Source organism: Seriola dumerili, unplaced genomic scaffold, assembly GCF_002260705.1.
Source record: "Seriola dumerili isolate Sdu_G_001 unplaced genomic scaffold, Sdu_1.0 BDQW01000161.1, whole genome shotgun sequence".
Lineage (NCBI taxonomy): Eukaryota > Metazoa > Chordata > Actinopteri > Carangiformes > Carangidae > Seriola > Seriola dumerili.
This window is the reverse complement of record NW_019174416.1, coordinates 379,035-406,074: the sequence shown is the minus strand read 5'-3', so window position 1 is coordinate 406,074 and position 27,040 is coordinate 379,035. Positions and strand designations below refer to the sequence as shown.

The window sequence follows — 27,040 nt, the reverse complement described above, 5'->3', positions numbered from 1 at the left end:
GTTTAGTACAACAATGTAAAATATAATGAATATATTTAAAATAATAATAATAATAATAATAATAATGATAATGTAAAAATACAAAGAAAGGTACATTATTAAAAACGTATAAAATATCTAAGTAAAACTAACAAAATGTACTTGCGGTATCAAAAGTAATAGTGCCCTGTAGATCAGCCACCTCTACAGTGTTGTTATTGTATATATTGTATTACTGCATTAGATACACTGATAAACACTGACAACTGAGAAAAATAATTTATACCATTGGAATCATTGGGTAATTTATTAATCAACAATGCATTTTATTTTGTGACCTGATCATAGGGATTGTTTGTAAAAATCTTCATCTGCAAATATAGTGGAGCAAAAAATAGAACATTTGCCTCTGAAAAGTATGGAGTACGTGTGCTTGAAGAAGTACAAAGTAGCAGAAAATCATAATTTCACCTTCTAGTACAGTAGAAGTACCTCAAAACTGCAGACTATTGTGTACTTAGTTATACTCCATGGCAGGCAACAAGGGGTCTGGGCTCCTACATTTCTCTTAAACATACAATGAAGTCACTTTCAAATGTGGAAATGGAAGATTACAAGGAGCACCTAAAGGCAACATGAGTTGTTCCGTGTTGTCATGTGACAGGACTAAAAGACTGGATGCCACAGCACTATCCCATAACACACCCAATATATAAAAATTAAATGCACTTTATTACAAAGAACAAATGACTAGCACAGCTGTATGAACAATCACCTGAATACTGAGCACCTGATTATTTCTACAAAGATTAGTTGTGGTTAACTCAAGCACTGCTTGATGTCCACTAATGTATCTCCATCGGAAGATAAAGGAATCATTGGAGTGTTAATATTTTGAAAAATGTCTCATGAATCCACAAAGTTTTAAAGACATCTTAGATCAGTTCTTCTTAGGGCCTGAAGAAGGTGGCTCCACCAGCTTGTTGTGCACATGCATCATCCCTAAAGAAAAAGAAGACTCAGGATTTTTCTATGATTTATGTCAATGTCCAGGCTGCTGCAACAACTGAAAAACAGTCATTTAGACATTATAGCTTTGTGATTTAGACTCACCTTTGAAATACTTTACAGTTTTGACCCGCAGTTCCAGGGTGGCGTCTTCGTCACATACAAAAACAGTCTGTGGGTGCTGCTGGAACGCAGACACTGTCCACATGTGATTCACACCATCTTCTATAGCTTTGTATAAAGCAAATGCCTTGTGTGCTCCAGTGATGAGAATCATGACCTGAGAAAAAATGTTAAATGTGACCAGTGGCTAAGCATGAGCAAAATTAAATTGGTGGTTTTAGGTGAGTCGGGTAGATGACAAAATCACCGAGGAATGCACTGTTCTGCAACTCAAAGCAAATTTCTGCTAGGAAATTATCAATCAAAATTTGATGTTTTGCAGAAACATAAAGAAAAAGAAGGGCACATGGGTGACATCAATACAGGCTTCTAACCTCTTTTGCATCCATGACAGTGCCTACTCCCACAGTCAGAGCCATGGTGGGCACCTTTGAGAGATCCCCATCAAAGAATCGGGCATTAGCCATGATAGTGTCCTTTGCCAGAGTCTTCACCCTGGTCCTGGAAACCAAGCTTGAACCAGGCTCATTAAAGGCAATGTGGCCATCGGGTCCAATACCTGATCAAGGACAATAAGAGCAGTTTGACTTTTACCGCAGCTTCAAAAGTGACTGCATACTCACTTGATACCATAACTGTGTAGTTAGCTACAGTACATTCACAATCAGCAGTGTGACCTCCTGACCTCCGACAAAGAGCTCGATCCCCCCGGCAGCTGTAATCTTTTCCTCAAAGGATTCACACTCTGCTTGCAGATCGGTGGCATTGCCATCAAGGATGTGGGTGTTTACTGCTTTTATGTCTATGTGCTTGAAGAAGTTATTCCACATGAAGGAGTGGTAGCTCTCAGGGTGACCTCTGGGAAGTCCTGTTTTGGATTTTATGACAATATCTTATGCAATATCACGACTTTCAAGAATTCCTCAGTGTGTAACCATTTTAAGTGATGAGAAAGAATGGTGAAGCCTTACCTACATATTCATCCATGTTGAAAGTCTTCACATGCTGGAATGAGATTTCACCATTCTTGTAGTACTCGATCAGTTTCTTGTAACAACCCAGAGGTGTGCTTCCTGTAGAAACCAAGCGCTACAGGTTATGATTACAAAGGGCAAAAGTGAAAGTTAGTTAAAACTAACAAAGTACATTCACTCAAGCACTGTACTTGTTTTCTGGGTGATAGAACTTCAGCCTTTCCATTTTGGGACATTTCATACTATTTATCTTTTATGTTTCGAAGAAAAATGTTGTAGTTTTTTTACTCTGTTTAATTATTGTAATGGCTGTACAGGTTATTTAGAGAATACATTTACATGCATATGTGGGGTCACAAAAATGATTATTTATTGTTTGTTTTTAAACTCCCACTCTGCATGGTTAAGTAAAACAGACTGCAACATTTAGACAGTTCTTCTAGATCCATGCATCAATATTTTATGTTTCTGTTGAATAAAGTACTTTTACTATTTATATAAGCTAATTTCCATACATTACCTTTTTTTACATTTAAGCATTTCCTGGTTTTACTTTCCCTTGAATTTTTTTATTTCTCTTAAAATTACTCTCTTAAAAATTAAACCGTTTTATTTGTTTTATGTTTTTTCTGCTCTTTGATATCTATTGATTTTATTGATTCTATTTTTTGCTTTCTTTGTCAAGCACTTTGTAACGTAGTTTTTGAAAAGAGCTTTATAAATAAAGATTATTATTATCCTTATTATTTAGTATAAGTTTTCTATCATGAAAGTGAAGGCCTGTTGACAATTTCCCGCCAGTGATACTGAATCAGCAGATGTGGGGTGAAACACTATATTACTTGTTTTACACAAAAGTATACAGTATCTCCAGCACTAAATTCGGAAAAAAACGGTGTTTGGGTCGGTCAGGATAATAAAGTATAACCCGCCAGCTTCTACTCACCTGTGGGGAGCCCCAGGGTGAAATATCTATCTGGGCCAGGTTTGAATAGTAAAATCTTGTTTCTAATGTACTTTGCAGCCCACTCGCTTGCCTGGTCGTAGTCATTGAGTATGATCAGCTTCATCGTCCTGGAGAAAAAATTAAAAAAAACAAACGGTTTGCTTGTCTGAAAGAGCTCAGCCTTGCAGTAATTCACGATAAAACACACCTAAACCAGACTTTAGACTCACCAAGGAAACTATATCATCCAGCAACACTAAAATGAGATCAGGGTTGCTAAACAAGCTGGCGAAAGACTGTAGCGGCTTTGACGCAACCGCGTAGTATATGACCAAAACTTTCACAGCAGCGTTATTGTCCCAATAAAACAGAAAGTAAAGAGTTATTGCATCTGTACCTTGAACTGCATGTAGCTTTTACTCGAAACCTTTTTATATACAGTCTATGCTCGGAGGAAACAGGATCTTGAAGGGATCATGTGATTCCTGCAGTCGGATGCAAACAGCCTCTCACCAAGGAGGCGATGTTCAATCAACTTACGTTTACGTTAGCAAGTAAGCTAAGTAGTAGGGAGCTCTCACTTGATAAATAACCGCACAAAGTTTCCTCGGGCTGCTATGTTGAGTGGTTTACAGCTTTGAAAAACTTTGCCCATTTGCTTCCATAAGTGTATTAAGAGAGGAAGAAAAACAGTTTTTCATCAGCCTTTAACCGAATTTACATTAACTTGATTCATGGTAGAACGTTAAGTGTGGTTGCTAGGCAACATTAAAGGAGACACTACTCGACGCGCCCTGCTTATCATGTTATGAAGTCAAAGATTTCATCAAAGATTTACTATGATGTGATTATATGACTTAATGCCTCAGTAAATTTGAGAAATGTGAGGTCTCGAGACCAAATAGCCGGAGCACTAATCAATCTCAAACCAGATTTCATGTCTTATTTATTCATTTAACTGTTAAATTTTCTTTAAATTTTACATTATGAAGCTGCTGTTTCTTTAATACTAAGACCCTTCCCAGATAGCAAAATGAAACTTCTGGCCCAACACATGCTTGGGTCCTTGGCCCGAATCTGGCCCACATACTTTCACATCTGGGCAACTCCAGCTGTTATCCTTCTGTATTGTCTGACAGCTGCAAGATTTCCTGTGTGCCAGAATTGGTCCAGATGTGGAAGTGGAATCTGACAACTATGATGTATATTGGCCAGATCTGGGCAGTGTAAGCAGGTGTATACTGGGCCAGAAGGAAACAAGCATGTAGCTCAGGTATGGGCTGGATTAATTTTGGTACCTGGGTTTTATTTGAACTTAATGCCTAGCAACAGAAGTATTTAAAGACATGAAGTCTAAAATGATACTGGAACAATTCATTTTAAATTCCAACATGAATATTTATCTATTAGTGGAATGTAAACTCCTGTTTATGACACCAAAATCCCCAAAGACCCAGGATATTACTTGTCTTCAATAGCTACTACTGCCCTACTAGCTAGACAGAAGCAATACCTGTGTGAAACCTTGGGTATATATGACCAAAGTAATAAAGATGGAGAAGTGATTTTCAATAACTTTATTAAAACCATATTGTGACACAGACCAGAACACTTACAGAGCACACAACAGAAATAAATACCATCATGTGTACAGCGCTCATTGTCAAACAGGCTTATTGCGGCTGGCTTTTGATTTATGTCATCCAGAAAGAGAGAGGGCATGCTATGTCATCAGACAGAGATACCACCAGGAGCTGGGCTCAGTGTGCTAATCACCCTGCTTGCTTTTGACTGTGGAGTGCAGTTCCTGAAACACTTCACCTGCTCTGATATACACCCAGGCTGCATCTCAATCTGAAGCAACAAGCTCCCATTCAGCTTTGCTTTAGGGAGGCTTTAGGCTGCTTTAATCAAGGTCCATGTCAGGCTTCTTTTCTGTTGTTTCTGAGGTGGGGTTGCCTGTGTTCTCGGTCGTTCCCTTGTCTGCACTTTCGTCCTGGGGTTTCTCCTGTCCGTTGACGGGCCCGTTCTGCTCTGCAGGCGTATCCTCCTTGGGAAGCTCCACCTTGGGTTTGGGCTTGGTCACAATGGGGTTACAAGCAGAGAACAGCTCCTGGACAATTACAAAGAACACAACATGAAACAATGGTTTTATTAAAAGTAATACAGTTGTGTGGGAGATCTACCAATTGGTCCTGGCCAAATAAATAATTGCAATAAAAAGGCACCAAAGTTGCTCATGTTCCTGCTAGATAGTTGACCTCAGTGTGTCATGTTTACAGTTAACATGAAGGCACAATAACAGCTGAATGAATGCTGAATGAGTAAAGCTAGCCATCTGATTGTTAATAAGCATATTTGAGGTGACTTTAGAACAGCATACAGCAACTTTATGTTGATAACCCCAAATAGCAACATATGAATTTGGACTATTTAAATACCCAGAATTTCTGCAGGGTGAATTCTTAAATTTCATTCATCCTTTCTATGTGCTGTTTATGAATTACTTTCCACCAACTGCCATACACAATACTAATTTAACACTGGCCACAGTTTTTATTGACTGGACAAATCTAGCAGTCTTAAGCCTCTTGCATTTTTATTTTACACGTATGGGATTCTCCATTTTAAATTTCTAAAGTTACTGTTCACAGTGCTCTGGTTTTATGATCTCATGCATTGACTCTCACCCTTGTTTTTGCTTGAATGTCTTTGACTTTAAAAGAGGGATCCAACGTCAAGCTCTGTTTGCTTTGCTGGTTCATGGCGCTGTTCATCCAGATCATTGCATCATTGGTCAGTTTGTCCACTTTGGTGACATCTGCCTCATCTAAATGGTCATACTGCTCCTCCTGGAAAACAGTGGAAGATCACAAAAGTTGTGTTATAATTACCACAGGCATTACTACTTTTATTTGCAATGATGCCTTCAATTTTTATGTGGTAAAGGTTAACAGAAATCATATAGATTCATAATATTCCAATGTCATTTAAAAGGATTCCCAATACACACAATATAAAATTCTCTTTTACCTTCATTTTGTATGCTTCAACAAATTTCATGTACTGTTGGATTTGTTTTCCCAGCTCCTCAAAAGCTTTAGGTCTCTCTTCAGCCTCTGTATACCTCTCCTGAATGGGCTGGCCAAGTTTCTGCAGAGTACACAATTCTCATGTTAGTTAAAGAATATCAAAATGTTGACCAATCAATGGAAGGAAAAAACAACAACAACAAATAATTACTATAATAATAATTACCTTTAACTCTGCCAGTTTGTCAATGTACACCTGCTTGGGTTGATCCTCTCCATCTTCATACAGCCAGTTTTCAGTGTCCTCCAGCTTTAATGACAAGGCATCTCGGTCCTAAAAATATAAAAATAATTTCACAATATGTAAAAGGAAAGCCCAATCGGTTGTCCAGTGATTATAAGCTGATAACATAGATCATAAGTCCTTCTTAACAATGAGTCGGAAGTGATTGTTTACTCACAGATTCACTGACAAACTTCTCCAACATCCCATGTAGTTTGTCCCTCATGTCGTACACATACTCTTCTACGTTATTCTTGGCATCATTCCTCTCCTTCTCCAGCTTGTCCTGCATGATCATCTTACCCTGAGGAGAACCCACACAGCAACTGTAACTGGCAAACACTTCAAAATAGATCGAGTAATTAAAGATGACAACTTGATGGGTGGATTTTGTAATGTCTGTATGTGATGGCTGAAAGCCTAGTTACCTCATTTTCTACAAAAAGATTGAGCATGTCGTCTGCTAGCTGCCACTGTGGACTGTTTTCGATCGGAAGCTCCAATACTTTTGTTTTGACTTTGGGCTTTTTGGCTTGTGGGGGCTGGTCAGACTTCTTCTCGCTTTTGCTCTCCTCTGTGGTAGTCTAAAAAAAAAAAAAAAAAAAAAAAAAAAAAAAGCAAATAGGCACTGAAATCAAAATGAATATAGGTGTCCAATGGACAATCTAATGTAATCTGGTGCATGGGCTCTGCATTAAACCCATCTTGGTGAAACATACAGAGTTTAGTTTTCGTTTGCACAATGTCAGAGAGGTGCTGAGTCAATGTTTTACTTCTGAGGCCATGAGTATAATTTGAGGTATTATAAAGTACCACATTGTGTTTCAATTGTATACATGGGGATGAAAATTTAAACATATTTAGTTTCTTAAAGACACAGTTTATTGTGGGCTGTATCACCTTGTAAAGACAACTTTATTAAATGGTGTTTGTTTTACATAAAAAATTTTCCATCTTACCTCCATCTCTTCATTCTCACGTGGCGCCTTCTCTTCCGTTTCTTTCTGACTGTCTCCCTGTCCCTGTAGCTCCTCCTGATCAGTCTGCATCTTGCTCTGCAGAGGAGTGATAAATACCAGACATGTTTTTTCTCTGTAAGCAGAAGCACAGATAGTAGCACAGATACTGATCTGATGCTCAGTGTAAACAGATGCAGGCACTTATTAGGTTGAAGTACCTCTCCATCTTTGTCATTGGCCTGTTCTGTTTCCATGGGTTCCTCTGTCTCATCAGACTTCTGCACTTCAACCAGGGAGGCGCTGGACACACTAAATATCCCATGGATGTTCACTCGCACCTTAACTTTCACCTTGGAGCTTTCCCCAGATGCTTGTGGGACAACCTTCTGGATCAGAAACTGACCTGTAGGGAAGAAAAAAAAACAATCATGATTAAAAACAAACAGATGTAGCTATTTGATAAGTGCTGTGTTTGGTTTTGAGTATTTCTGTTCCCTAATGAGAATCCAAGTCAAAATCTAAGTCAGAAATCATTTGGGAAGCTTTGGCTGCTTACCAATAGTGGGGTCAGGGTAGGGCAGCTCGTTAGGGCTATTGTAGTAGGCCTCCAAAGAGAAAGGCTCTTTCCGGTAGAAGGTCAACACTTTGGAGAAAGGTGCTGCATGGTTCTTGGGAAACACCTCACAATCACTGTAACAAATTAACATTATTATATTGAAGAGTTAAGATAAGAAACAGAGGAAAAAAGTATCAAAAGAAAGTTGTTTACCTCAGACCTTCCTCTGCAGCAGAATGCCACTTCAAGGAGATGGGATAGGAAACGATGTCTGTGATGGAGAATTCACGCACCTTGAAGGCAGGTGACAGTATTGCACACTGTGGAGACACAACCATTATTTCAATGAATGCAGCAGTAAAAGAAAAGATGTAACTGTAGAAACAAAAACATCATTTTCAAAACATAGGTTTACTCAAGCCAAAGGTTCTGTCATGTGCTGGTGGGTGACGTTTTTATTGTGAAAAACAAAGTGGGATATACCTGCAGGGCACATCCTCTGGCCACAGCCTCGTCAGCATTCAGTGTAGTGCTCAATTCCTTCCCGAAGAATTTGCTGATTCTCTCTTTGACAGCAGGGATCCTGGAAGCTCCACCCACTATCTCAACTGCATAGATGTCTTCTTTTTTCAGTTCTTATGGAATAAAAACAGTTTATCACTATCACATAAACTGAGGAACCAGCGTACTTAACATTCTTTAAACTGAAATAACAAGAATGTCAGATAAGTAAAGTGAAGAAAATCCCAACTGGGGAAAATAATACTCACTGGCATGTTCCAGCAGAGTCTGCAGTGGAGGCTCTACTCGGGCAAAAATATCAGCACACATCTCTTCAAACTGACCCCTTGTGCAAAAGAAAAGGTGGATATTGCTTTAACTTTAAAAGTACATTTTAAAGTAAGAGATAGTAGATAAAAATCCTGCATTGTAAAAAAAATTGAATAAATAAAGTTAATAAAAAATAAAAATCATATCAACATATGATTTCTTTTTGTCTAACCTGTTCAGTTTTCCAGAGACGTCAATGTCATTCATGAAGCACTCTATGTTAAGTGGCAGGTCTGAGGAGTTGGCACTCATCAGTTTTTTCAGTTTTTCACACTCCTGGTAGAGCCTGACCAGAGCCCTGGGCTTAGTCTTGACATCAAGCTTGTACTTCTTGCCAAATTCCTCACAGAAATACTTGACCAGTACCTCATCAAAGTCCTTTCCTCCCAACTCTGGGTCACAGGCTGTAGCAAGGACCTGAGAGACATGAAGAAGAAGCCAAGAGAGAGCTGAAGTTATGAAACAAAGCCTTTCATACACTGATAAAGAATGTGCAGTATGTTGATTTACGCACATACACACACACACCTTGAGTTTGCCCTTGTTAAAGGCACACACTGATGTCTGGTATCCAGAATGGCCCAGGTCCACAAACACCACATTTCTAGCCTTCTCCTCAGGAGCAGGGAGGTCCTGTTTATAGATCCCATAGGCTAATGCAACTGTAAGGAAAATTGTTCAATTATTAATGAAGTAAACAAGTTCTGGGATGACAGTACAGAGAGGCATCAATAACACGCATATCCTTGCCTAAGCCCTACGCCCCAAAAAAACCAAGTACAGACCTGCAGTTGTTTCATTCATGAGCCTCAGGCAGTTGAGTCCAGCAATCTGAGCAGCATCTACTACTGATCTCCTCTCAGCATCAGTGTAGTAGCAGGGAACCTGGTTAGAAGAGAAAAGCGTTTGAACAGGTCCCACAGGTGTTTTCAATTAACGTGCTTGATTAGGCCTGCAGTTAGGTCAAGGCTGGGGCTTCAAGCTTTTATAAGGACAGTGTCAAAAACTGTACAGTAGCATGTTAATACTTACAGAGACAACACAGTCAGCCACAGGCTTCTTCAGTGCATTCTCTGCCGTCTCCTTCAGCTTGGTCAGCAGCATGGCGGTGACCTGTTCAATGCTGAACACTTTCTCCTCCTCCATGTACATCACCTTCAGTACCAGTCAAATAGACAGACAAGAGAAAATTGTAACATTGCTCTCAAAGATTTTTACTATGTCGGCTCAAAAATGACTTGTTTGTACAGCAAGTGACGGAATGATAATAGGCAATAAAACTATCTACCTCATATATATATATATATATATATATATATACACACACACACACACACACATGAATCTGTACATATATGTATATCAACATTACTTTTCCAAAGATGCATAGTTTGACTTGCCCCATTATCTCTGCCTGTAACTAATGTTTTCAAGAAGCAAAGTCTCTCCGTCAACCTTAACAGTGTCCTTTATACTTCCACTGTTTTATCAAGGCCACATTTCAAACTTTATCTCAGTTCAGCTTGTGATGACACAGACAGACATTTCATAACTTCAAAATGCACAGATATGGTGCGTCACAGGTGCAATAAAATACTGTTCATCTACATGCTTTTAGTGCTTGGTGACATTAGATCATTGGTTGAAATTTGAATTAATAAGTACCTGACTGACACAAAACAAAAATTTGGTCCTGGAAACACAAACATATATTTAAGTCTGAATTAATAAATAGATTTTAATTAACAGTATTCTCAATTACAACAATTTATGGGACTGTATCATACTGTCTACTTTGATTTGTTTGGCTATTATGTTGTTGAGACAATGTGTTTTCTCTCTACTGTGGCATAAGAATATTTATTTCTGGTGTACTATCTTCATAGAGTGCCACACAGTAGTCTCTTTTTATCATCTCCGCAACTGAACAGTGTTTATTTTCTGTGACCAAAAAATTATTTGGCAGGATGATAAATGCCTGGACTGGCCAGCCAAATTATAACAATGCATGGGAATGCATTGCAGATCTCTGAGTAAGAGCACAGTGGAAATGAACTTTTCCAAGGATAATAATGTAGTGCATCTAATGTGTCTGAGCTGTAATGAGTGCATTGTACAGATTAATGCACATTCTAACATCTCAGTTTAACTGTGAATCTTGTTCAGTCTTCTCTTACCTTAATACCAGTTGTTCCTGTAGGCATTTGTGCGATATCGTACACCAAGCTGTTTTTGAGGCACTGCACATATGGATCTGAAAACGCCCTGCCATGAAACCTCTTGAACCCTTGGACTGTGTTCTTGCAGTTTGTGACGACCTGTTTCACAGAGAGAGAGAAAAACAACTATTAAAACACACTCACACCTTGGCAAATTGTGCATCCATGACTTGAAAGAGTGTTCTGTGTTGGTGCTGAATTTGATGTGTGGTGTACTCATGCTTGGTATTGTTCAAGCTCATATTCAATGCACTATGGGAACACTGGTCCCTCCTCTGTCAGGTTAGTGATCACATTCCCAGTATCCCACGATTTCCCATGAAGACATACCTGGCTTTTTGCAGCTGCACCAATAGAGCGATTCCGGGGTCCAAAGGACACACATGCTCTAAAAATAGAAAACACAATCCCGTTATTTCCACTACAATTGTTCTTTCAATGATGCAGCTTCGTATAAGGTTGCTGTAACCAGCAATAAAATGGTAATTGACAGTAATGGTGACGATTTCATGTCATGAGAAATTTCATGTTTATAAATGTATATTCTCTACTAATCAATCGGTGTCTTCTAGGGACTATGGGTCTGGAAAATTAAGTACAATAGATTGCTAAAGCCGTTTTGACAGACTGGATCCGGCCTCCTCCCATCATGCGCTCATTCATGCCTGTAATAAAAAAAATCATCACCTGACTCGGCAGGTCAATTATTCGAGGCTTTAAATTAACTCGACTATAACATTGTAGTAAGACACCACAAGGAGTATTCCACCATGTGAGGTGGTACCAGGATTTCTTTCTTGTCACAATGGTTTCGTTTCGGTTACCGTTAGCTTTAGCACTCACATGCTGCTTCCTGTTGTGAAATCCGTTAACATGCTAACTAGCCAGGCAGCTAGCCACGTTAGCTCCACTCAATATTATGATGTGAAACAGATGTGAATCCTTTCACATGTTGTGTCTGCCATCAGCGCAGATAATACAACGCAAATGGCACATACTATTGAGCCTAATCGTACTTACGGTGTGCTTCGATCGCTGTATTCATTAGCGACTGTTTCAATCCCTCCGGCTCTTGCTACCGCTACATAGCAGCTCATGAACCCGACGTCAAATCCGACAACTGACATCTTCACCAGCTAACTGCACGGCGTGGAGAGCGGTAATTACAATTAAGAACAGAAACACAGCTTAGTGTTAAAAGCGACAGCAGCGGCTACAGTGGGTTTCAATCAGCGGACGATGATCCTCCCTTGTTCTTGTTCCATGAAACTGAGCGGCAGCATGCGGTAGGTACACCGGCTGATGCGTGAGAGCGTTCAGGAATTTTCTGTCTGTCCCAGCGACCAATCGCATCCAACTGCAGAGACGCTGCGCCCGAAGATCGTGCGCCGCCCACAGACTAGAAACGGTCACTACAGCGGCAGCTTTAAGTCAGCTGTACTCAAATCTATTTCAGTCTGTTGCCCATATTACTATATCACATCCTGCTGTAATAATATAAACCGGCTGACGGTTACCTGCTGGCTCCCCAACTTCAAAATAATAGACTCACCCACCACCACCACCACCACCACCACCACCACCACCACCACCATTGCAATTACAGCAGATAGATGCAAATACTTATCACTTGCCTAATAATACTCTTAAATGCAATTTGGTTTGTTATACTGAAGTTTATGTAAACCATCTTCACAATAAAACAAACAAAATCACCATAATTCACACAATTATCTTCATTACTGATTTATCTGTCCATTTTCTTTAGTCTTTAACTTGTCAGAACAACCCAAGGTAATATCTTCATCTTCTTGTTTTGTCCAACCCACAGTCCAAAATCAAACAATCTTAAACATACAAAAATATAAAAACAGACAAAAGCAGCAAATCACCACATTGGTAATGTTGGAGCTACGAATCGTTGACACAATAAATTTGCATATTAAATGACTTGGGCAATTATAAAAATTCACACGGAAGTAAATTTGTATTATAATTTGTAAAACTGTAGCACTGATTTGACACCTACATTGCATGAACATTAATGGGCATCAATCCAATCAAGAAGAAATGACTGAATGAAACCAATCAAGACTGATTTCACATAAATATTTTTCATCTTTATTGTTAAACATACAGAGATGGAATTAACAACAGAGGGCAGCGTTCAGGAAGGTGGCAGTTTATTCATCATTCTCATAGTCAGCAGGATTCTTCCTCTTGCCCTGCTGATGGACACTGTTGCCCCAGCTGTATGTCAGGTACATGAGGATCATTGCTGTAGGGAGGAAGATCACAAAACAAATTAGCACTGGGATAGTAACACTTTTAATTTTATTTATCTGGACTTTGCTATGAAATAAAGGTCATAGTGCAGTACTTTAATTAATGTAAATATACTATTGATTCAGAGATCCTGAAAATTTCAAAATTGAATTCAAACCCAAAATAAATAAAAGCACTGAATACTGTAATGTAAGAACATGGTCACAGTTAAAATTAGAGTCTTTTTATACATTTATGTGAATAGGTTAGCTGTATTTGCTCTACAACGACAGTCTTACTTGTCAAACAACAATAAAATTAAAGTTACTTTGTTTTCCTATAATTTTAAGTGAACACATAGCATACAATGTTTGCAAAATGCCAATTCCAAGGACCTGTTTTAAAGAGCTGAAGTGTAGTAAAGAAAGGGACTTGTCGGCATGGACTTGGAATTTGACACTTGGTGTATTAGCACAGCAAAAATTTGTCAGCTCTTTTTACTGTCCACTGTGGCTTGCTGTTTAAACAACAGAAGCTGGGGTCAAAGCACACAAAAGGCATATCATATGACAAGGTACCAACCCAACTCAACATTCGGGCACTTGTAATGATGAAATTAGACCGTAGAAAGAGCAAATCAAAACCTGACATCCAAAGCACTTAATTTAAACGTTAAACTTGCAAGTCCACGAACTGTTTTATGGGAATATTGTATTTTATATAATTTTATCAATGTGTTAATCAAATCACTTTGTATTGTAATATAAAATATATAAATCAAAAACTATTTTTCCAACTTTATGCATAGAATTCAGTTTAGTTGCAAAAATGTGAACTGAGATCTGAAATCTGAACTACCAGACAAATCTGTCAAATCAAAATGATAATTTTTAAAGAAGAAAAGAATGAATGATTTCATGATAAAATAATGTTTAGTTCCTTTCATTTGGTTTCTTGATAACATAAGAATTAGCATAAAATAAAAAGTATCTATCTATCTTTAAAAGATTTCCCAAAAATATTTACTACTCAAATATGTTATATGGCTCAGGTCTAAATGTAAAATACTGATAAACTGTACACAAAATCAAAGACTCACGGGGGGCAACTTTGAAGAAAGAAGCTGTGAACCGTCTCCACACATTGGGAATTCCCTTGGAGAAGTAGTTGGGGAAAGCCCTCTGTTCGAATGGGGACAGAGTGTATGTGATTACATGCCTGACCTTGGCCAAGTTTCCAAAGTGGCGGCCCATGTTCACCAGAGAGCTGATCTGAAATGACAATTAAGAAATTTACAGAAGGTAAATAAACAGGCAAACATTGGCATAGTTTGGTTTTTTAATGATTTGGACTAAATGCAAAATAGTCCCAATCAAATAGTTGTGCAAAACTGTATTCAGTGACCCTAACACCAAAAGATGCAAAAGTCTTTTCAGGGTTTCTTAATAAAAAATGTATTCAATAAATGTAAATTCTTTTCCATTTGCATTGTACGAGCTACTGAACAATTGGGGGAAATCAAAATGGGGTTCACCGTTTGTCAATTCAGTATGACAGTCTTAACAATAAGGTGTAGTAATTAAAAACATAATATATGTAGCACCTTTGATAATGATTTAGAATAATGATCATAAGGGTTCGTGATGTTCGTTCATGACTAGCTGGATTTTACATAACCATATAAGAATGAATTGCTCGTTTATTAATTACTACATTTCTTGCGTTAAAGATGCAGCTTGTTGAAATAACAGGTTTAACAGTAAACTAACCCTCCACACTTTCCCTGCATACATGAGAACAGATGTGTGCTAAAACCCTACTAACGTCGTTCATAAACGGTTCAACTGATAAGCTATGAGACAAAGGCACGGCTGCTATGATGATGCTATGTTATCTAAATAGTCACTATTGCGAAATAACGACCTTAATGAAGCTAAAGGAGCACAGGACGTGTTAGCCGTGATATTTCAATGTTAGCTTCACTAACTAGCTGCCCTGGGCCGCTGGGCTAGTCGTTAGCTGCTAAAGTACAAACAACCTTGAAACGTTTCCCTGACTGCCACGTTAACGTGATCGCTTAATCAAAATAGGTAAAACCCAAGTCTCCCTTACACAACACAGCACATACATTTCACAACATTTGGTAATACAGGCTAATGGAAGTGTCGTTTAAATTCATGACATTGAAGCTTACCGTGCTCCTTCTCAGCGGTGCCTCTTAGCGAAAGCCTTGTGTCCTTCCTCTTTATACAACCGTCGGCTCGCTGCTAATACCGACGATAATAACGCCACCTAGCGGCCTGGAGTGTAGTCAAATGAGTCTTACTTCTAGCACAGGGTCCACAATGGAATATTTCTATTGTTATATTGGTGCTCTTACTAAAATGAAGAGTGCAAATACTTTCACTACTGCAAGTAGGCTATCAGATAACTCTTTAACCTCTCTCACTCACTCTCTCACTCACACACACACACACACACACACACACCCACACACACACACACACACACACACACCCACACACACACACACACACACACACACCCACACACACACACACACACACACACACACACACTTTGCAAGGTCATTTGGGCTCAATACTCACTGGACATAGCAAAGAATCAAAATCTCTCTCCTTTCCTTCCTGCACATTTTCCCTGTGTTGTCTGAGCAGTTCAGCCAGCTGTATGCAGACAAAGAAAACACTTATGCCTGCTTTTTTTTTATTTTCCAACTTTTCATAGAATATGTCAACATATTTTCATTCTTTTGAATATCCCTAAGCTGACCACAGACACACAGTGAATTCATTCAATTTGCATAAATAGACATGACATGTAATCCCATTCAACCAGTAAGAAGTCACAAGTATGCAGTCAATTCATATGTATTTAGTCACTCAGTGACCAGAAGTAATAAATACACACTGAAACCTTGACAACTTTCATTCTGGACATTATGAAGACGGGTGTCTTCATAATACAGCTGTCTGTAATCCCCAGGAATAAAACGATATGTAAAAGGTTTGATAAGGATTTGTGACTGTTTTTTCATCTTTTATGCACAACAGGGCTACTTAAAACTTGTGTTAAATTAAAGAATAATGACAGACCACCCAACCAAAATAAGTTAACAAAAAAAGAAACTTAAAAAAATCCTACAAATTATACATCACACATTTTCTTCTTCAAGTGTGTAAGACTCAATAACATACTGCAAATAGTAAGTTGAACATTAGAATGCATTTGCACCCTCTCTTAACAAAAATGAAATAAATGTCACGTTGCCATATTTTTCATTAGGATAAAATACGTTTTTGTTTAAGTAAACACACCTGCTCCAGATCATGCACAACAATTTTATAAATTCATGAAATCACTGAACCTGGTCAGAATATCTGATACTGGGATAATGAGGAGACACTCGGAGGTAGAGTCCACCTGTGATGACTGTTGAGGGGCTTTGTGGTGATGTTCTATCCAGCCTGTAAGAGAGGGAAAAAAACAAATATATGTTGGTAGCTGGTTTAGCGACATGTGCACCTGGTGGCGACCATGTCTTCAAACTCCTTGTAGACATAGGATCCATCCTCTTCAAAGATCATGACACTCAGGGGACTGTAGTGGGAGGGAATACACGAGGGCCTGGGCACAGAGGAGTCAAGCTTCTCATAGATGATGTTTTGCACCATGGTGTGAACAGGTGAACCATAGATGAAGCCCATGGTCCTCGGGCAGATGCCTCTGCAGTACCTGGGGTTGTACTTTGGAGGAAAAACAATCCAGTGATCCAGTTTGAGCTGGCTGAATCGCACCCTAAAATCATACAAGGCACAGTCACTTGTCGGGAATTCAGAGCTCGGGAGAAGCTCAGGCAGGTGGGTATCCAGGCTTTTATCACCGCGTTTGCTCTTTGGAGATTCCCTCTTCCATCTCCTCTTGCGCCCAAACCTCTGTTCTGGTTTGAGCACCATCTGCTTGTGAAATGTGTTTGCTGCAGTGCCTGGCCTTTCACCCAGTTTGGCATTGACCAGTGACCTCTGGTGGGTGATTTTGCTGGTGTCATTGAGATAAAGAAGCAGAGGAGGGGGCCTCAGGGTGAATTCCAAAGGGCCTTTAGGTCCAGAGCCCCTGGCCCCTTTTTCCTCTGGGCAGGTGATGTTGATGAGCAGGTGTATATTCTTCTTCTGAAACTTTAAGAGAGGCTGGACAAATGAGGTGACATCAACCTCCACCCAGTTCCTCCTGCTCCTCCCATCAGAGTCGGCTGTGAAGTTCACAGCCTGGTAGACTACAGGACACAGCTGACACTGGTTTGACTGCTCCCGCTCCTTGATACTCAGGTAACACACAGAGTTCATGGGTGCTGCACGGTCGTGTTCAGAATTGTACAGCAGAGCCGACTTTAGAAGCTGTTCTTTTCTTCTCACTTGATCAAGACTGTAGGAAAGATCCTGCATAAAACTTTCTGAAGGAGAATATGAGAAAACATAAGGCAGAGTGTCACTGTTATGTCACCACACAAGTTTTAAGATGCGGCACCAGGAGGGAAATTCCCATTCGGACAACTATTATTTCGTAAATTGCACAAAAGCAAGATTCAAAAACTGTATAAAATAGATCATTTAATTCCAAGTGTACCCACTTAGCATGTCAATATTGCTGTCAAGTTTTACATAGTGTCTCTTTATCGCTACAGTTTGATCAGACAGTTAAAATATTTTTGTTGTTGTGAAAATATATATAACATGACTATCATGATATAACACTATCATGATAAATGGTACGGTTGAGATAATTTAACAATAAGACAACCTGATATTTGGTTGCGATAAAATCATCACTCATATCTAATCTGCACTTGCCCATTTTAGGAAAATTGTTTTGAACTCCCACAAATACAGAGTATCAAAGTCATAGCACAAAACATGTTGTTCTGACCACAACACTGAAAATGCTCTTCTCCAAATCCAGCTGTCATGTTTTATCTGGGATTTTGCAACATTTTGTCAAATCTGTTAAGAAGGCCCAAAGGACAAGCAGCTTTTTGTGCTGTAATATTCTGCATGCCACTAATGACTAGATAAACAAAACTATCAGTGCTGTGTGTGAAATAATACTAGCTTGCTCCACAGTTTACTGTGAGTCAGCCAAGATTGTGGAACAATGAATCAATACAACTTTATTTTTCACTATATGAGAAATAAAATGTATGAAATGAAAAAATAATTAACATCTGCAAAATAGAATTTTGACACAGGGCCTCTGTTCAGAGCCAATTAGAGCCAACCATTCAATGCATAATGACTGGGGCTTTTGAGGCCCCTGCAGGTCCTGGGCCCCAGGAGCAGTATAATCCAGTTTTGGACCATTGCAGCTTTGTCCTTTTGTCCTAGTTACTTACGCTTTACTTTTATTTATATGGTGCCATAAACAACAGGCAAAAACATTTGTTTTTAGTTTTATTAGACTTTACTTTTGTGCACGTGTATTTGGGTATCATTTATAGCATATTCTTAGAGGAATGCCAATATTAATAATTTCATCTGTCATCAAGCACCTGTACTATCATTGTTCTTTGCATTACATTGTGTGTACTGTCAACGTCCAGTCAGCTGAGCTGTCATGGCCTCTATGTATCACTTACTCACCTTTATTACTTTGTGCAAGACATTCATCTTGTGGCTTGATCAGTCGGACAGTGTTGTAGATTTTATCCCCGTCCAAACTCCTCTGCACTCTGGAGGACTTCTTGAAAACCTCGGTCAGATATTTCATGTACCTGTGCTCGGGTTTCATTTTCTTCTTCAGGCCTGGGTTCCACCTCGGCCCTCCGTGCTCTGACAGGGCTTTGAGCAGCGGGGAGAAGATGCTGCCATAGGGGTAAGTGAAGTCGCCCAGTTTGTGCAGCGCATTGGAGGCAGCCAGAGAAGATCTAACCACCGGGCAGCCACAGATGACCAGCAGCAGTAAGACAACAGTGCGAAAATAACGAAGTACGGCTGACATCAGCATTTGCTTTTCCATTATAAACAACGAAACCAGTCAAAACTTGCAGAGACTCTCCGCTGACAGTCAACAAGACCACACACGTGCCGCTGCTGATCAACACACGCAGGTGTTAGCAATCAACTTCATCACCCAAAGCCTATTACTTTTTCAGGCAATGACTTTCTCAGTCATTAAAAACCGCAACAGACTGGTTTTTAAAGATCGTGAAAAGGCTAAATTAAACAATGCTGTATCCCATATTATCTCTGATTCTTATCAAATAATAAAAGCATAAACTCAAAATATTAAAATAGATTTTCTGCAGTATTTACAATAACATTTAAATTGAGATACAAAGAGTGAAATAAAAGTATACATTGAACAAAAAAGTGATGTGTATTACAACAAATTTCCCCCACAGAAAATCTTATTTTTTTTTTTAAACATCAGATGCAGGGTATTATACATGTGCTTATATAATAAGAACCTTCAATGCGCTTTTATTTTGAAGACATGGCCTCCAAACTTCCGGCACCGATGGGAATTTCAGTTTAACTTTATTTTTCAGGTGGCCTATTGTATTTTACAAAAGAATATATCCACCACTTTGTAAAGGAATTATTGTGAAAATTTTGGAGACAACTTTAAGAAATATCAACATAATCTAAAGGTGTAAAGGGAAAGCTACATTGGTAAGTAAGTATTGCTATTCTTAAAGTTAGTTAACACAGTGTTAAAGGCATATTTATATAAACAGCAGTGACATGAAGTATGGATGCTGTAGTTTAAGAAATCCAACCCTGCTAGAAGTTAGATAATGTTAACTAGGTTAGCTGATTTGAAAATTACATTAACAGGGTCTAACTAGCCAGCTAAAGCTGCTAACATTAAATAAGTGTAGCTTTGTTTGTAATATTTTCATTACTTTATAATTCAATTAACAGTGTTAACTGTGATACACAAAAATGTATGTGTATTGCAAATGGGACTTAATTTGTTCTCACCCCTAACTATTAATTTAAAACAGGTAGCAAACGTATCAACATGGAATACTCAGTAATATGTCATGTTCACTCTGGGGGGAAAAAGGGAAAGTACATGCCAAAACAAACAGCAACAAACATAGGTACAGAACAGTAGGCTACTGTGTTATATTTTTGTGACTAAAGATGGTTACATACACAACAAAAAACAACTTCCTTGGGTTACAGTATGCCCTTCTCAGCAGCCATTTCTTTAGGGTTTCTGGTATTTCTGCTTTTAAGAGCAGACTGACCGTGACTTTGTGAGGTGGGAGTGGCTGCCCACAGTTTTACATGGATATTGTATTCATGAAGTATGTAAAATGAACAATTTGGGCCCTACCGCAGACAAGCAAAGGGTTGATTTCTGTTTTGTTGTGTTTTTGACAGATGATTTTTCATGGTAAAGGAGGTGATAATTTAGCTCCATTCCCTGCTAATGGCTATATCAATCAATTTGGCTTGCAATTTTTTAAGTTGTGTATTTTTATGACTCAGATGAAATCAAGTAATTTTATTACATCACTCAACAACATTTTGGTTTTATGTTTACTTTGACGTGGTGTGGCGACTTGTGATTTTGACCTCTGGACTTGCCATAGATTACTGGACAGTGCTTTGTACTTTTTTTTTACTGTATTTTGGATTTTCCTCTTTTCTTTGTCAGTCTGCACCGTATGTATTGAGGTGTTTGGCAGCACACACTGCGGCAGTTTTCAATTTGGCTGTTTGGTAGGGCAAATATTAATTAAATACTGTTGTTTATCATGTATATACACCATCTTATAATTTTACACAATTTTGTTTTCCAAATAAATTATTTAGAAAAAATTGTACTTTAAAACTGACAGTGTTTATATTTTTATTCTACACACATGAACAGATCTGTTTGATGTAGTGCACACTGAAACACACACTTAAACTGTGCTTTTTGAATATTGCAGTCTATTAACAAATATTAACATGGACTGGTAAAGGTTACCATGATAGTTCCCCTTACCAAATAGAAATGACTGCATGACTATATAAGTCAACATTTTAAACTGATGAAAATGTTAGTATATCCTGCCCTCTACTGGCCTAAAATGTAACTAAAAGGACATAATATTGTCCATTGGTTAACGTCATCTAAAATAAACTCAAAATGAAGTGATTTATGTAGAAGTACACTGTTGGAGAATAAACTGATAGAGTCGGTCTGCTCTGCACTAGTTAATCATCGAATTCAGCAGCACTCTACAATTTAATTTTGTCAATAGAAGCCTTGCTCATGTTGTGTGGTGGAGCCTTCATTGTGTGTAGAAAATTGACAGGCATGTTGTGTCCACTGATTAGACAGCGTCCTTACAGAGACACAGTATTTCTGTTTATTGTAGAGGCTTTCTGCTTCAGTGTACTCTAAAACACAGCACCAGTAAAGAGCATCTCCGTTATCGAACCATCAGCATACAGCTTTTTACTCAGTGGTTGACAGGACAGAGTTGGATAACATTACCATTGATTTGATAGTGATTGGTTGTTGATTTATTTTAGGGGATTACCAATTTTGTCTATCTTTTGGTTATCTTTTAATACCATCCACAGTACAGTAAGTTTTGAATTTTAGTTTTAGTTTTATTAGTGTGTGTTAGAGTGTAGAGTGTTTGTTAGTGCCAACCAGCACTTTTATATTGTGGAGTGTAATTGTAACCTCTGGGGACCACTAGCTGGCCTTCAGATGTAAGTTGTATCTGTGTCCCAGTTCCACCCCAGAGTATACAAAATATGCACTAATCTGTTTATTATTCTATTCTACCACAACTGTTCATAAACCAGAGGTCCACGCATTTTGGCATTTTGTACTAACAGGAAATGATACAAGGCCTGGACCACATCACACTATTGTTGGACTGACTTTAATGTGGGGAAATTTTGTCTGAACCATTTAAGATTAGGAAGCCTTTCTCTGGTAGATTTCCTTTTTATAATCTTTAGTATTAAAGAAAAGTTTTGTGGTGGAATAAAAAACATAGTGAATAGTTCCTGTGAGTGCAGCTGTCCTTTGTTGGGATCATTATGCAAGCAGCTTCTTTCCCAGATAACAAGACAAAGGACATTGTTCTGGCACTGTTTTGCTTATGGCTTTATTGTCTGAGCTCTTACTCTTTTGATGTCATCAGGGATTGTTTTTCTCTGGGTCAGATGAGGATAAAAACAATGTTTCTGTACTGGACAAAATGGCAGAATACTGTTTTCATGCATGTCTGATTTATAAAAAAGAGGTTCAGTCAGTCATTCATCCATGACAGCACTGAATGTTTTTGAATAAGTTGTTAACTTAAGTGTAGTTCTGTACCATTTTGATTGTTATAAAAGCACTGTGTTAAGTGTTTATGTCACTGAATACTGCTGAATATATAACCATTTGTGTTTTTACCTTAATAACTTTTTCAAGTATTCTGAACAACAACAACAATGGAGACATAATCCATAGTTGTTGTTTTTTATTTCACAGATTGGGTATTTTGTACCCAACTTGTATTTGGAAAAAATTCTTTCTAAAAATTATTACTATGGGGTTTTGGGGCCTTGACTGATAATTTCAATTACCTGTGTCTTTTTTATCACAGCAATCCAGAAATGGGGCCCCACGTTGACCCACAAAAGGAAGGTCATCCATTACAACCTCAAGTTCACAAAGAAACTGATAAAGGAGACATTCCAGCACCCTGCCGAGTTGCCTGCTTTGCATAACTGGCCTCACATAGGGCCCCTTTGCTCTTACTGAGGGAGAGGGGTATCTTGTAACATCTTAAACCTAATCTTAAACCAGTTTTTTTCTTTGCACTCAGTTTTCTTTAAAGAGCTGATTTAATTTTGATGATCACTATATCATAAACGTATGATATGAACATATGATAAGCTTTCTACACACAACAACACAATGACATGATTCACACCAATGTTGATAGCAACTGTTTCCCAGGTGTGGTCTGTTTTCAAATTTCGTCATACTCTGAAGTCATGAATCAAGAATTTGAAAATATTTATTACACATTGGGTACTGAAAAAAATATACAGTATCACTACCACAGATTGTTTTGTTGTTATTAAAATAAGTTAAATGGGTGCAAAATAACGTATTCATCGTTAATACATGTAAGTCAACTAAAGAAAAAAAAGATTATAAAATACCATTCATAAATACTACATCCAGCAGTGATACACTGTACAGGACAGCTAGAGCTTACAATATGTACCGAGAGACTACACATTTGTAATTCAGTCATAGACTTTAAGTGATCTAAAGCATATTTAACAATGACTTAAGTTGTTTTATATTAACATAATGTACAAATAAAGACAGTATTATCTCTTACAATTTCGATATTGTCTATCTCATAGCTTCATATGACCCATGTCATTCTCACCAGTCATGAGTAAACTTTGTTGTTGTCCTTTGTTTCTTCCCTATGTGAGGCTGGAACAGTTTGCTAATAGTGTTGAAGCCTTTCGGGTGCTCTCTGTAGTCTTCCTCATCTGTCTTCTCCCTGTACTTGATCTGCTGCAGTCCTCCCAAAAGTGCTCTCATTTCAGCTGACAAACCTTTGCCCAGGTAGTGGAAGGCCTTTTTGCCAGCATTATCTCTTTCATTAACATTGGCTCCATACCTTTGCACAAGCAAAAGCATTACCTCAGTGTGGCCATGTATGGCTGCAATGTGTAAAGGTGTGTATCCTCCGTGTGCTTTGCTGTTGATGTTAATGTAAGTGCCTCTTTGCCTGGAGATATCCATGAGCTTATGTATCATCTCGCAGTTGCCTTCCTTGGCGGCCCAGTGTAGTGCTGTGAAACCTGACATGAAGTCTTTCCTCTGTGCTAACCGGGTGTCCTGCAGTAGCAAAGCATAGATTTGGCTCCACAGTCCAGCAGCACACTTTACCAACCACTCATGAGCTAATGGCTCCAAAGGCACAGACTCAGAGTACTTGGCATCATCCGCTTGTTTTGTGGTCTTGTTTTGGGGCCTCACCTGGGGAAAGCCTGGGAGCTGCATGTTCTCTGTCTGTCTGCTTTCCCGACATTGGTGTTCACTTGATTCATCCTTCTGACAAGCTGGAAAGTTAGAATTCAGAGTTTGCACTGATGACGTAGAAACTTTAGTTCCCAACGTGATTGGCGTGTCTGAAGTTTTATGCTGATGCACTTGGGAATGTAATCCATCCTGTGGTGCTGGTGCAGAGTTTCTCGGTGGGGATTTTACTGATATGACAGCGAACACAGCCCCAGATTTCCCCGCTCTGCTCGTATGATCTCCGGAGATATTCAGGACTTTGACAGTGGTTGTGTCCGCACTACTAATGTTTCTGGATAACGGCCTTCTTTTCTGCACACTGCCCCCCGGCATATGTTTAGCATCACCGAAATAATTGCAATTTATGTTCAGTGGGTAGCTCATGTTATTGTTTTCAATGTCTGAATGAATCACACTGGCTGCCTCCGCTCGATGGGGAGAGGTGTATGAAAAGCTCGTATTTGGGCTTGAGAAACTGTCATCCATCTGTGTTTTCTGCGGTGCATCATGGACCCCCTCTTTAACGAAGTCCTGGTACCTTTTCTTCACGACTACAAACTTTGCCTCGTCGATCTGTTTGACCACGGCGACGCTGTTCACCAACTTCTTGAATAGATCCCTATTGTGCAGCTTTTCCGCGGGATCACTGCAGTTGATTTGACTCCTGAAACTGTTCAGCAGCTCCGTGTTCTTCACTTTGCCTCCGTGTTCCAGTAAAAAGGACAATATGGATTCTTGGGTTAAAGCCATTTTGTCTTTTTCCTGGGCAAAAATATGACAAGCTACAGCAGATAGCTTAAATAAAGCCCGAGGGTAATCCCCTCTCTCTCCGTGCTCCCCTCTCTGCTGTCCTCCACCAACCTGCTGCTTCCGGCGCCTCTCCAAATAAATTCACCCGTTTCTTATTATGACACTCCCCGTTAAAAGGCTGGCTGGGGGCAGTGCAGGATAACGTCTCGTGATAGTGGATATCAGATCTACTAAAAAAGGTTTAATAGTAACTGCATTTTTTATTTGTTCATATATATATACTGTATATATATATATATATATGTGTGTGTGTGTGTGTGTGTGTGTTGGCCTTATAAAAGATCTAAGAGTCGTATGTTAGAGTAGAACTGAATTTGTATATTTATATCATGTATGAAATATCTTGAGTTCACTTAAATACAACTTGAGTTTATATAAGAAATATAATAACACTGCTTTAAATCTAATTGTATATCTTATTATTATGTTATTTTAATGTTATAAGTGGTTTAGTAGGGCATACCTAGTCTAATCATTGTAGTGTCACTACCACGTCTTTACCAACAGTAACCAAACTATAAATATTGAATTGATTGTGATCTATGGCATTTAATCAGGTTACTAAGCTAAAGAATATAGTTTCCAAGTCTTAGACTTATGAATAAACCTATGAGAAATCACATTAGGCACAGATAACCAATAACCTTACACTCACTGAGTACTTGAACACCTGAACACCATACTAACACTGAGCAGGGCCTCCTTTTGCTCTCAGAACAGCTTGCATTCTTCATGGCATGGACTCCACAAGATGTTAGAAACATGTCTTTTAAGACTCTGGTCCATGTTGATGTGACTGCATTACATAATTCTGCAGATTTGACAGATGCACATTCAGGCTCACAATTTCCTATTTCACCACTTCTATTGGATCCATATGTGGTGACTAGGGAGGCCACTGAAGTACACTGAACTCATTGTTAGGTTTATGAAACCAGTTTGAGATGATTTTTACATAGTGACATACTGCATTATCATGCTGGAGCCATCAGAAGATGGTAAATTGTGGCTATAAAAGGATGGTCAGTAACAATATTCAGATCTACTGTGGCATTCAAATGAAGATTGACTGCCCAAAGTGTGCCAAGGAAACATTCTCCGCCCCCTCACCCCACCACCAGAAGCCTGGACTGTTGACACAAAGCAGGTTGGGTCCATGGATTCATGCTGTTGATGACAAATTCTGCCCCGACCATCTGCATGCCTCAGCAGAAATCCAGATTCATCAGACCAGGCTATGTTTTTCCAGTCTTCAACTGTCCAGTTTTTGGTGAACCTGTGCCCACTGCAGCCTCAGATTTCTCTTCTTGGCTGACAGGAGTGGAAGCCAGTGTGGTCTGTTGTAGCCCATCGGCCTCGAGGTTCGACATATTGTACATTCAGAGATGCTTTTCTGCTCACCACAGTTGTAAAGAGGTTGTCTGGGTTACTGTACCCTTTCTGTCCATTGCAACAAGTCTGGCCATTTTCCTCCGACCTCTCACTCTGCAGAACTGACGCTCACTCTAAATGTTGAATGAACACTGAGTAAACTGCTGTGAGTGAAAATCCCAGGAGATCAGCAGTTTCAGAAATACACAAATCAGCCCATCTGGCACCAACAATCATGCCACAGTCAAAGTCACTGAGATCACATTTTCCTCATGTGTTTGATGTGAACATTAACTGAATCTCCTGACCTGTATCTGCATGATTTTATGCATTGCACTGCTGCCACATGACTGGCTGATTGGATAATTACACAAATAAGCAGCTGTACAGGTGTTCCTAACAAAGTACTCAGAGTGTATATGAATGATACAAAATGGACCACAACAAGATCTTTACAATGCTGTAAAAACCATGTAATTCAGAACACTATAGCTGCAGCTCATTACTATTTTCATTATTGATTACTCTGTTGCATATTATTAACTGATCAATCACTTGGTCTATAAAAAATACACAATGTCCAATACACAATGTCCTAATGTGATGCCTTCAGA

At 38.8% G+C, this 27,040-nt stretch overlaps 5 protein-coding genes across 6 annotated transcripts; all 5 read right to left on the bottom strand.

The window, feature by feature from the left end:
* Window positions 1-270: 270 nt before the first annotated feature.
* On the bottom strand, window positions 271-3,569 carry LOC111226584 (glucosamine-6-phosphate isomerase 1). 2 transcript variants are annotated; one of them, XM_022751813.1, is made up of 7 exons: window positions 3,428-3,569; window positions 3,031-3,158; window positions 2,082-2,183; window positions 1,796-1,978; window positions 1,485-1,669; window positions 1,093-1,267; window positions 271-981 (listed from the first exon to the last, which is right to left on the bottom strand). In XM_022751813.1, the coding sequence occupies exons 2-7, from the start codon at window positions 3,152-3,154 to the stop codon at window positions 920-922; spliced, it is 831 nt and encodes a 276-aa protein (XP_022607534.1). In that variant the 5' UTR covers window positions 3,155-3,158; window positions 3,428-3,569; the 3' UTR covers window positions 271-919. The 2 variants fall into 2 exon arrangements, with proteins under 2 accessions (XP_022607534.1, XP_022607533.1); XM_022751812.1 differs by having other exon boundaries at window positions 3,261-3,568.
* Window positions 3,570-4,592: 1,023 nt separating this feature from the next.
* hspa4 (heat shock protein family A (Hsp70) member 4) lies at window positions 4,593-12,235 on the bottom strand. Its single transcript, XM_022751911.1, has 19 exons — window positions 11,931-12,235; window positions 11,241-11,298; window positions 10,869-11,009; window positions 9,724-9,846; window positions 9,477-9,576; window positions 9,220-9,353; window positions 8,864-9,108; window positions 8,631-8,707; window positions 8,344-8,495; window positions 8,074-8,180; window positions 7,861-7,994; window positions 7,523-7,707; window positions 7,305-7,400; window positions 6,774-6,929; window positions 6,524-6,649; window positions 6,289-6,396; window positions 6,064-6,183; window positions 5,721-5,882; window positions 4,593-5,143 (listed from the first exon to the last, which is right to left on the bottom strand). Exons 1-19 carry the CDS (start codon window positions 12,035-12,037, stop codon window positions 4,937-4,939), a joined length of 2,538 nt encoding a protein of 845 aa, XP_022607632.1. The 5' UTR covers window positions 12,038-12,235; the 3' UTR covers window positions 4,593-4,936.
* Window positions 12,236-13,005: 770 nt separating this feature from the next.
* On the bottom strand, window positions 13,006-15,467 carry LOC111226642 (cytochrome b-c1 complex subunit 8). Its single transcript, XM_022751904.1, has 3 exons — window positions 15,370-15,467; window positions 14,275-14,446; window positions 13,006-13,188 (listed from the first exon to the last, which is right to left on the bottom strand). The coding sequence occupies exons 2-3, from the start codon at window positions 14,426-14,428 to the stop codon at window positions 13,094-13,096; spliced, it is 249 nt and encodes an 82-aa protein (XP_022607625.1). The 5' UTR covers window positions 14,429-14,446; window positions 15,370-15,467; the 3' UTR covers window positions 13,006-13,093.
* Window positions 15,468-16,607: 1,140 nt separating this feature from the next.
* On the bottom strand, window positions 16,608-19,205 carry gdf9 (growth differentiation factor 9). The gene is made up of 2 exons (XM_022751987.1): window positions 18,830-19,205; window positions 16,608-17,646 (listed from the first exon to the last, which is right to left on the bottom strand). Exons 1-2 carry the CDS (start codon window positions 19,203-19,205, stop codon window positions 16,706-16,708), a joined length of 1,317 nt encoding a protein of 438 aa, XP_022607708.1. The 3' UTR covers window positions 16,608-16,705.
* Window positions 19,206-23,597: 4,392 nt separating this feature from the next.
* Window positions 23,598-24,995, bottom strand: LOC111226755 (ankyrin repeat domain-containing protein SOWAHB-like). The gene has a single exon (XM_022752067.1). It carries the CDS (start codon window positions 24,993-24,995, stop codon window positions 23,598-23,600), a length of 1,398 nt encoding a protein of 465 aa, XP_022607788.1.
* Between the last annotated feature and the right edge of the window lie 2,045 nt (window positions 24,996-27,040).

Coding starts and splice junctions, on each gene's coding strand:
- LOC111226584 (XM_022751813.1), bottom strand. CDS start 3,154: ATGAAGCTGATCATACTCAATGACTACGACCAGGCAAGCGAGTGGGCT. Junction 2,184..3,030: donor CACCCTGGGGCTCCCCACAG/GTGAGTAGAAGC, acceptor TGGTTTCTACAG/GAAGCACACCTCTGGGTTGT. Junction 982..1,092: donor AACTGTAAAGTATTTCAAAG/GTGAGTCTAAAT, acceptor CTTTTTCTTTAG/GGATGATGCATGTGCACAAC.
- hspa4 (XM_022751911.1), bottom strand. CDS start 12,037: ATGTCAGTTGTCGGATTTGACGTCGGGTTCATGAGCTGCTATGTAGCG. Junction 7,401..7,522: donor CCAATGACAAAGATGGAGAG/GTACTTCAACCT, acceptor ACTCCTCTGCAG/AGCAAGATGCAGACTGATCA. Junction 6,184..6,288: donor ACAAACTGGCAGAGTTAAAG/GTAATTATTATT, acceptor TGTACTCTGCAG/AAACTTGGCCAGCCCATTCA.
- LOC111226642 (XM_022751904.1), bottom strand. CDS start 14,428: ATGGGCCGCCACTTTGGAAACTTGGCCAAGGTCAGGCATGTAATCACA. Junction 13,189..14,274: donor TTTCTTCAAAGTTGCCCCCC/GTGAGTCTTTGA, acceptor TCCTCCCTACAG/CAATGATCCTCATGTACCTG.
- gdf9 (XM_022751987.1), bottom strand. CDS start 19,205: ATGGAAAAGCAAATGCTGATGTCAGCCGTACTTCGTTATTTTCGCACT. Junction 17,647..18,829: donor TCTTGCACAAAGTAATAAAG/GTGAGTAAGTGA, acceptor ATTCTCCTTCAG/AAAGTTTTATGCAGGATCTT.
- LOC111226755 (XM_022752067.1), bottom strand. CDS start 24,995: ATGGCTTTAACCCAAGAATCCATATTGTCCTTTTTACTGGAACACGGA.